Source organism: Thunnus maccoyii, chromosome 18, assembly GCF_910596095.1.
Source record: "Thunnus maccoyii chromosome 18, fThuMac1.1, whole genome shotgun sequence".
Taxonomy (NCBI): Eukaryota; Metazoa; Chordata; class Actinopteri; order Scombriformes; family Scombridae; genus Thunnus; species Thunnus maccoyii.
This window is the reverse complement of record NC_056550.1, coordinates 29,194,891-29,204,885: the sequence shown is the minus strand read 5'-3', so window position 1 is coordinate 29,204,885 and position 9,995 is coordinate 29,194,891. Positions and strand designations below refer to the sequence as shown.

At 40.5% G+C, this 9,995-nt stretch overlaps 1 protein-coding gene across 1 annotated transcript; it reads left to right on the top strand.

Annotated features, from left to right (window-relative positions):
- The first annotated feature begins 2,640 nt into the window (after positions 1-2,640).
- Positions 2,641-5,487, top strand: LOC121884729 (mannose-binding protein C-like). Its single transcript, XM_042393702.1, has 4 exons — positions 2,641-2,650; positions 2,844-2,948; positions 4,081-4,146; positions 4,839-5,487. Exons 1-4 carry the CDS (start codon positions 2,641-2,643, stop codon positions 5,219-5,221), a joined length of 564 nt encoding a protein of 187 aa, XP_042249636.1. The 3' UTR covers positions 5,222-5,487.
- The last annotated feature ends 4,508 nt before the right edge of the window (positions 5,488-9,995 follow it).

Sequence of the window (9,995 nt, the reverse complement as noted above, 5' to 3'; positions counted from 1 at the left end):
CACCACAAATATGTTCAATATTAAATCAATAGCGCATCACAGAATGTGACAGCATGTCTCCTACAGTAACATCGGATGTTTTGAAAAATATACAAAATAGCTGCAGTATCTTCATTGATTATATATCTTTACATAAGGAGAGAATTCATATCTCAGTTTGATGTTAAAGTGACTGCATGTATGTACTGCACTGGCGCCGGAAGTAGGGGGCCATTGGCTCCCCACTGTGTCCCCTCAAATGCCCCTATATTGCATCACTTACGGTAGAAAGTGCGCATTTCATTTGTGAACACAACAGCTGTGAGCGCGGTGCCAAAGCTTTGGGTCCGGGGCTGCCACTGCTTCAGCCCCGGATGGTGTGAGCCCCGTATATTTGTGCTCCTCAAAACCGGTATTTTAATGTAACAGAGTGGAACTTAATGTGGAGCGACAGGAGGAGAGGGAGAAATATGGCGGTGCACATAAGAAGATGCATATAGGCCATTGATGTATTACAGGCAGTGAAGTTGCTGTTTCTAGTGTTTCAGGCTTTAGTCACATTTCAGCACACAGATCGGTCCATAATGAAAACTGCAGAGAGCACAAAAGCCTCAAATTGCGCGGCTTCAATTAGCAGAGATGCACGCACACAGAGCTCTCCACAATCACAAACCAACTTCCTTTTGCTTCTTTTACTTCTCTAGTATTTCGCATCTATAACATAATCTACTGAAATGCCAAATGTCAAAATACAGTTATTGATATGACTCAGGCAGGTCTGAGACGTGTCAGATTAATGTCTGGATTTAACATGAATGTTGTTCAGGTGTCACTGATTGTATCCGGGATTTCGCAGAAACATCAGTACTGATGTTCTGTTTGTTGCTCACAGCTGCTGTGAATCAGATTCTTTCCTTTGACTTTATTAAACACCTGCAGCATCCCATAGCAGCAGAAACGATAAGTGCATCTTTAAATTGACAGAGTGATGTGCGCATTTACGCACGTGGCACAACAACGGTAACTTCATTAAAAGGATCAGTCAGGATCTGACGGTAATTAATGTTCAGTGTTCTGCTACTAATCCACACCATTGACTTTATATAAAGAGATCAGCTGTTACACAGATTCCAGGTTTGTATGGCGGAATTGTTTGTAATAAAGAAGCCCTTATGGTGAAAAAGCAGTCCTGTGTAAAACAATAAGGGGCTGCATTGGTGCAGGCGTGTTGTTTAAAGTGTCGGTGAGACGATGAAATATGATCCAGCAGCAGGTTGGAGTAACAGATTATTGGGTTTAAAGACTGATCAGAAAAACACTGCACAGCAGTAATATTCACAACTCTGGAAAGTTATCAAGTTGCAACCATGTTTATTAGTGCGCACATGTGGAGTGCGTCTGTGTCCGCGAAACACACACACAGAAACTTTTTGGCCCCCGCACTTCTGTAATGAATCCGGCGCCCCTGATGTACTGTACAGTGTGTTAACGTACTTGTAATTTATTATTTATTTAATTATAGAGAAATATTGTTTGTGAGTTCATTTGAAAGGAAATCCTTCCACAATAAGCTCTGCAGTCTCACAGAACTGCTGGTTAAACTTGAAGGAGGCTCTAAGACTCAGCTTCTCTTCTATCTTCTGTATCATATACCACATGATATCATCAACATAAACCACGACATCCGTTGTTCACTCTGGACTAAGTTTCTCACACATAAGCTCGAAACACATTCTTGGTCATTTTTCTTTGGAGGCAGTAAAAAAGTGGAATATCCTGCAGATCACTCCTGGTTTATACGGTGAGTTCCTTTCTGTTTATTACGTTTTGGTACTAGATTTAGTGTTATTGAGATGCTTTAATTGCCCTGAAAATTTCATCAGTTTTTCCTGAAGTATCACAACCAGCTGGAACTATTAGAGTCATATCATTTGTAATGAAGTGGTAATTCTTACTTTGCTACAGACTGAGCAGAACACCTTTGATTTAATTTTATAGACTTTAAATTAATGGATGTAAATTATGATGAAATACTATTCCTTGTGGGGCCTGAAAATAGGAAAATCCTTAACTATATTTCAAATATGTATTCAGAGAATATGTTTAAGAACATTTTGATTCCAGTGGGATGTATTACTGATTACAAAGACAAACAGGTTACCAGTAATGTTTAAGTAATGTTTTTCTAATCACTGCATCAGAAAATCTTGCTCGCTTTCTGCAACCAGAATAAGTCGTGGAAGTTTTGCATTCACAAGATGAGGCTGTGTCTCCTGCTCTGCATCTTCTGCCTGATGGCTCCTGTTGGCTACAGTCAGCTTCCAGGTCCTCCTGGTCCTCCTGGTCCCTCTGGTCCCTCTGGTCCCCCAGGTGAGACAAAATCTCCTGGGAAACCTGGTGTGGGTGCAACTTCACTGCTATCATGCTCCTTACAACATTAGGTCTACACTTCAATGATTTGTTTTCTACAATCTGGCAACCCTACCAGTTGGACAGACAGATGAGTTTGCTTTTAGCTACAATCCTGAAACCTCTCTCAAACCTCCCCAGATCCTTTCATGTCACCTTCCTTATTCTTCACTCTGTGTGTGTGTCAGCTGTCACAGAAGACTGATATTCAAATCTCTGAATACATTCATGCTAATCAGAGGATAAACCCTTATGACTTCAGGTTACAGCATGGCTTTTCCTCTGGCACTGTGCTCAGGCTAAATACTGTCATTTCCCCCTCTAATCATCTGAGCATTGCAATTACGTCAATTTTTCATCCATAGATTTTTTTTCAAATAAACAACAAGCATAATCTTTGCTATGTATTATGAGTCTTGTTTTATGTCTCTTTCCCTGCTCTTTTGTGGAACAAGGAGAGGTGGGACCTGCTGGACCTCCTGGAGCCCGTGGATTCACTGGAGCCCTTGGAGCCGATGGAGCCCCTGGACCTGCTGGACCTGCTGTAACGTGTGGACGAGGTTATATAACTTTTTAAACTTTAAACAATATATATATAAATTGTACTGAATTATTTTCATCAGCTGAACAATTACAGTTTGTCTTTTCCCTAAAATGCAGGATGCAGTAATAGTACATCTAAAGCAAATTTCAGAACGCATGAACACACGAGTCTAGTCAGATAATGTGTAAACACACAAACACACACAGAAAGGTAAACACATGTACGAATTCAGTTCAGCAACAATACCTTCCTGAAGCTTGACTGTTTGATTTTTGTTTAGGTTGATTCTGTGTGATATTACTTCAACTTGGTTATATTTTGAGGCCATAGTATGTAAATATTAAAATACAATGCATTTATAGAGATACACCCCCAATTTTACACATGGAGATCAGTGTCCTCATCACGATAAGTACTACACAGTCTGTGAAAACAGTTACATGTGTTTAAAAGGGGCATTGAAAAGTCTGAGAAAATAACAGGGAATGTCATCAGGGTTATCTTGGTTTCTAATTTCAGATGTTTATCAGAGAGCCTGTTACAAACTGAGGACTTGGAATTTGAAAGATGTGGGCATTGATCAGGCACAGAGGGTCTAATTAAAGACACACTGAGTTGTACTGTGAGAAGTGAGAGTTTCAGTATTTTTGGAGGTTGACCTATATTGGCACTAAAAGTCAGGATATCTTCTTCTTTTTAATGATTGTCTCTTGCAAGTCCCCCAGCTTAATGCAGCTTAATGTAATATTCAATTGTCTTTATTCAGTCAGAGACACTGGCGTCAAGGAATTAACCAGTTATGATTTTGTTTGATAAATGACAAAACGATTCATCAATGTAAAATGGGTTTTAATGAATTTTCTGTTGATCGTTGAGTCATTTCAGACCTCAAATTTCAACACAAATCTTGCACAAAAAGTGTGTACACTTAATACAGGCAGAAGATATTGAAGGCCTTTGTATTGGATTGTATTATATTGTAAGGTGTACCTGCTATTGTGTCCATGTATGATTGGTTTACTAGCTTTGGTCTGCTGTCATGGTCAGTAAAAATGAATGACTGTCTGTCATTGTCATCTGTAACAATCTGGTGACAGATGTGAGGTCCAACTTATTGGCAGTAACTGTATTTAATTTGTTTGATCCAGATCTACTTGACTTTGTTGACCAGGACCTTGAAGCCTTAAAGAAAAGCTTTTCTAAGTTGGAGCCGGGTAAGTATCATATTCAAGAACTACAAGTGAGTGTTACAGGAAGTGAAGTATTTCTGATGTATGATTATCCCGTCTTGTTGTCTGAGAAAGTGAAATGTTGCAATAGGTGGCTTCACTAATATTAATGTATCTGTGTTTGTATATACTGCATTATTTTTCAATGGGGCAATTCAGAAACATGTAAATAATTGCAAATATTAAAAAACATTTTTTATCTTGAGCAACAAAAACTTGTGGTTAAGTGGACAAATGACCTTCTTTCAACTGGTTGAGAAGCTAAAGAAATGATATTGATCTTCAGTCAGAGGAAGAACAAACATGTCAAACTAAGTGTATTTTAACAAAGACTTTCTGAATAGAGTTCATGAGCCAGAGTGCCAAAATGACAATTCAGTTTAGGATTATTGAAAACACAATATTTCTTCTCTCATTTATTTCTATGGAGCCACCAAAGTCCTGAGAGATGATATGTTTTATCTTGTTCATCACAACTTCAGAGTATTGGTTGCTAAGTTATTATCTTGTGCTCACAAGATTGCATGTCGTGTCCACAAGATAATTACTGGAGCAAACAAAATGGATCACTTGTGCCAGCAATATCCATATGTTATGTGCACAAGATAAAAAAAATATTATGTTTTGGGGGGTTCCATATATTTCTGATATCAGGCATGTTGTTTTCTTTTTTTCAGCTGTAAAGCACGACTTTGTCCGGAGAGTTGGTCAGAAATACTTTGTGTCAAACAAGGAGAGAGGCTCTTTCTCCCAGGCCATCGAGTTCTGCTCCCAACAAGACTTAGAGCTGGCTTTGCCCAGGAACGAGGAGGAGAACAGCGCACTGACTCAGCTGTTTGGTGAAGAGGACAAAATGGTCTGGATCTATGTCAACAATAAAAAAGCAGAGGGTCATTTTGAGACAGATATGAAAAACCGTCGTCTGACCTTCACCAAATGGGGTGAAGGGCAGCCAAACGGATCTGTCGGGGATACGGGCTGCACCATGCTGTCAGAAAACGGCGTCTGGCGAGTGTCACAAGATTGCTCTCTGAATGCTTACATCATTTGTCAGATATAACCATATATCGTATCCCTTGCAATTCTTGCTTTAATGGAAAGTTTTTCATGTGCTCGATCTTATCTGGCGTATGATAAAGTATTGCTTCACTGTGTTGACGCTGTGTAGGGGAAGATGCAGATGCAAAGTGTCCACGCTTCGCATATTTACCACAGATAAAGTGTCCAGCAGAATTTGAACATGACACATCTGTAACCAGTGTTACTGCAAAGTTGTGTTCAGTATAAACGCTTCTTTTTAAAATAAACAAGCCTTTTTGTTATTCACATTGTTTTGCTTTTCTTGTTTTGTTGTTGGGATACAATTTTAGAGGAAAATTGGGTGGTCAGGGTGGTTTGGGATGGTGGGGAGCAAAATATCTGACTGGATCAGCCAAACCAAGGGAACTATGACAGGATCAATTCACACTTGCTGCAAAGATCAGTATATGAACCTGCAACAGAGACCTGGTAGACCAACCTCAGCTGTAGATGTGGCAAATTTAACTTAGCAACAGACCTTTTTACTAATTATATGTGTGCTTCTAATTCTTTAAAAAAGTAAAAAAAAATGAGTCTATGATCTGAAGAAAATATAAGAAATAATTTCTCTACAGTTACATGTGTGATATGTGATAACAGCTTACAGCACAATGTGCTATGTCCACACAATACTTTCAAAAAGTGCAGTAAAAGATCCTTAAGAAGTGTTTGTCTACAGTTTGCATTTAGATGTAGAAATACAGAATAATAGAGGTCAAAGATTTTCGAGATAACAGAGATGTGGGTACAATATCTTTAGTCAATATCAGGAAGACTTTTCAAATATGTTTTACATTCAGTACAGATCAAAATAAATAATGGTTTACAAATGAGGGAGCAGCAGATCTTTTTGTTGCCTCATTACCATCTAAGAAATCTAAAAATCTTCGCTAGCTCCAACTTTCAGAATGAAATAAAAATTTAAAGGTATCCTGTGGAGTTTTTGATCACTATTAGTGGCTATCAAGCAATGTTTGTATGAGTGGGTCCCTGTTTTAGTTGCATCTTCCATGTGCACAAAGATGTGTGAGATGTGTGAGAGCACACTAGCACCACAATACCATAGACCAGGGGTCTGGTATTGTGGTAATTAGGTTGAACAATGGGCCAGTTTTTTCAGCACTATTTATTGACCCAATATGTTTTTAATATGTCTTGTTTGTTTGTTTCTTTTAATTGATTTGATAATAAAATGATTTATAATACAGTTTTAGGATTGTATCTGAGGGCAGAGCGATGGCAAACAGAGAGACAGTATCTTCTAAACATGAACATATAGGAGACTAGAAATGTAATTGATAGCTTATTCTCACACAATAAACAGTGGCCTGTTTCATTCGTGGTTGAAGTAAAGTTATTGTTATTGACACAAATCTGTTCTGGTCAGATCGGCCAAATTATGCATTATTAGCCTACCATACATATCATGGCCTAATATTTTTCTATTGGAGCTAATTATTTTCACCAGGTCATGCCATTTTGATGCACTGTGCAACATGACAGGGGTTTTATCTCAATTAGGACCAGTAGTACAGCTTGGTGTCTTTTGGCATTTCTATGCTCTAAAACATTTTTGGTTAGACTGTGATTCATCTGTCTAACAACCCTACGGTTCTTATGTTCTTTTAACTCTCCAATTAACTCTCCAGTTGTCAGTGTTACATAATTTGATCCCAAAGGTTTTGCAGTAGTTGTCATCTGAAAATTGAAAAGAGCATATTATGGTATTGCAGTCCTGAAAGAAGAAGTTAAAATTTTTGTGTTATTAAAATTGATAAAAGTTAATACACCCCCACTTTGTAAATGCTTAATAAACACTATAATTTGTGGATTTAGTCAGTGTGGTATCTGTGGTTTGTGTTTTGGAGTAGGCTCCTTGGAGTCTTGGATTGCTGATGTCATGTCCCAGTTGGTGAATGCCTGGTGTGGGGGGGGGGGGGGGGCTTTGTCCCCCACTTGGAATTGTTCTGAGTAGGACATTGCTCCTTTGCAGGAACTTCTGTGAGGGAGGAGGTGAAGTAATGTCTTGACATGAACCCTTCAGGGTTTGGTTTCTGTCAGGGATATGCCACTTCATGTGCAGTGATCAGGTCTGGGGCAGTCCGTCTGAGGAATTCCATACTCACATAGTAGTTCATCCAGTTCTGTTTCTCTAAGACTGGGCCTCTTAGGACTTGTCTGGGTGTCTTGTTTTTGTTTGGAGCTGTAAGATGACTGCTTCTGCCTGTGGGTTGATGCAGGTGGTGATCTTGAGGGATTATTTTCCTTTAGGGAGGTCCAGTTGTGTCTGTCCATCTGTTGGCATCTTGGTCTCCAGTCTGAATTGTGTTGTCGCCATGAGTTGGTTTGGAAGGAGTTGTCATGGCTGACGGGGGTGTCGTCTGTTGTTGTGATGTTTTTGCTTTGCTGGAGGATGGGCTCCCCTGGACTCTTGGTTGTGTGAACCATAGTTTAGGACAGTTCTTTGTTTGGATGTCTTCTTTGCTCTGAGCTTCTGCTGGCTGTAGGCTTTGAAGACTAGGTCACAGCTGCTGAGTTGTCATGGTGCAGGGGCAGGCCATGACACCTAGATGGTGACTGATTGTAGGATTCAGGTTTCTGAGGAACGGAGCTTTGAAGTCTGGGTCCTCTTCCATGTTCTGTTCATTTTTGGAGCCAAAGTATGCACGGTGGATGTGATGGTAATAAGCCTGTGGTGTTTATTTTCTCCTCTGCTTGATGTCTAGAGCAGCTATGAGGCCTTGTTCAGTCTCTGATTGTCCATATTCCTCTATTAATGCTTGGCAAAGCAGCTGGTAGTCAGCCTTGATATGGCCTGGCTGATGGTCAAGGAAGCTGCATACCTCAGGGTTAGAGGTCGTCCTGATGAGGTAGAATTTGTCTTCTGTGGTGGCATTGTCTAGCCTCTGGAGGAAGAAGTTGATGTCTCGCAGGTTGGCATGGATGTCATGGTCACCAGAGAGGCTGGGCACTACGGGACTGGTGTTGCGGGCCACTCTGTCCAGCTCTCTTTTGGGTACTCCATGCTGGCGCAGATCTTTCAGGGAGGTGTGTTCTGTAGTGGAAGCTCTGTCATCTGCCTCTGGAGGGTCCCTCTTCAGGGTGGAGGTGATGGTAGCTTCCTGGGGAAGATTCTGTTTCTCTCTCTGGCTGTTGTGTACCCAGTTGATGATGCAGCTGATCACGGGTAGGCGACTGGTCTCTGCTGTCTGGTGAGGACCTAGTTGTGCCTAACCAGGATTCATGCCTCACTTCATATCAGTGTTTTAACTCTCTTCTCAAGGAGTCAAGTTCATCTTGGTCAGATTGGTGTCTCTCTTGAAAGTCTTTAATTTGGTTTTTAGTCTCTTTCAGTTCTTGTTGAAAGTCAGCTGCCTGTTTTATGGCATCTGCAAGTTGGCTTTGCAAAGTAGTTATCATGGAATTCTTGTCTTTGAATTCCTGGTCAACCTTACATTTGAGCCTTTTGGCTTGCTGCAACTTTTCTTTTAAAGTCTCCCTGGTCAAGCTCCCACATTGTCCTTCATGCTGTGAGGCAGTCTGCAGGTCATTGAGGGGCTTTTGCAGGTTTTCACTCCTTGCATTGAGTCTGTTGCTTTTCCTCTGGTTCTGAGGTTCTGACAGTTGGTTCTGGGCCTCAGCTTCCAGTTGTCCAATGCATTGTCTGGCTTGGAATAGCTCCTGGTGAAGGTGGCCTTTCTGTTCAGTCAGTGTTTCCGTCCTCTGGTCTAGCCGAGCTATCTCCCGTTCACTCTGCCTCAGCTGGGTGATCAAGTGGTTTGCCAGGGTGGGTGCTTGCCATCAGTTCAGCTGTGTGGTAGTTCAGCTGGTCCAGCCCCTAGATCTTTAGGTTGTTGGTCAGGATCTCCCACTGGGTGGATGTGTTAGGATTGGGAGACATGTTGGCTGTAACAGATTACCACACAGACTAATGGGGGGTGCTTAGTTCAAATTGCACAGTTAAAAGAGCTATACTCTTTGAAAAGGCTGGTTAAACTCTTCTACCAGGACTGACAACACTCAGTGCACATGTAGAGGTTTGAAGTTGTTTGTGTCTAGTTAACAATTAACTGCACTGGGCTGGTTGTTACCATGTGCTGGGGAAAGTTGTTAACTCTAGTTTTACTGCTAAGGGTTGTGCCTTGCCTTCACAGGCTGCTGCAGTAGGAGGGCCCCTGGCCTCAACACCTCTGAGCAAAGAGGGGTTGGGGTCAGCCAAGAGAGATAGGGAGTGAGACAAGAGACAAAGAGGGAAGGAGAGAGAGACTGCAAAAGAAACAGCAGTCATTAATTGAGTGTCAATCATACAATGATTCAAAGTGTCATTAAAATGTAGACAGTTTAAATGTCAAATGTCAAAATTTTGAGCTGTTGATCACCGTTGGTTTCCCTGCTGTTTCAATCAGGGTTGTTTGCTTGGCAAGGGACAAGACTCAATTTTTCCATTGTCTAATTATTTGGCCTTTGTCAATCTAGCTTAAAGCAACTCTGCTCTTAGAGTCAGATAAACAATACGTGATTTTATTGCTGAGCTGTGCAACAGAGCAAAAAAAAAAAAAAAAAAATTAGACATAGGAAAGTGTAATTTCCTTGCTATAAGATGTGATCTGTTTTACCATTCCTTAAAGGTCTAGTGTGTAGTATTTAGTAACATCTAAAAGAACAGACTTGGTAAAAATTGAATAGATTATTTATAAGTATATCTTAATTAGTGTCTAGTCAGCAGAAAATAATAATTGTTGTGTTTTCATTAC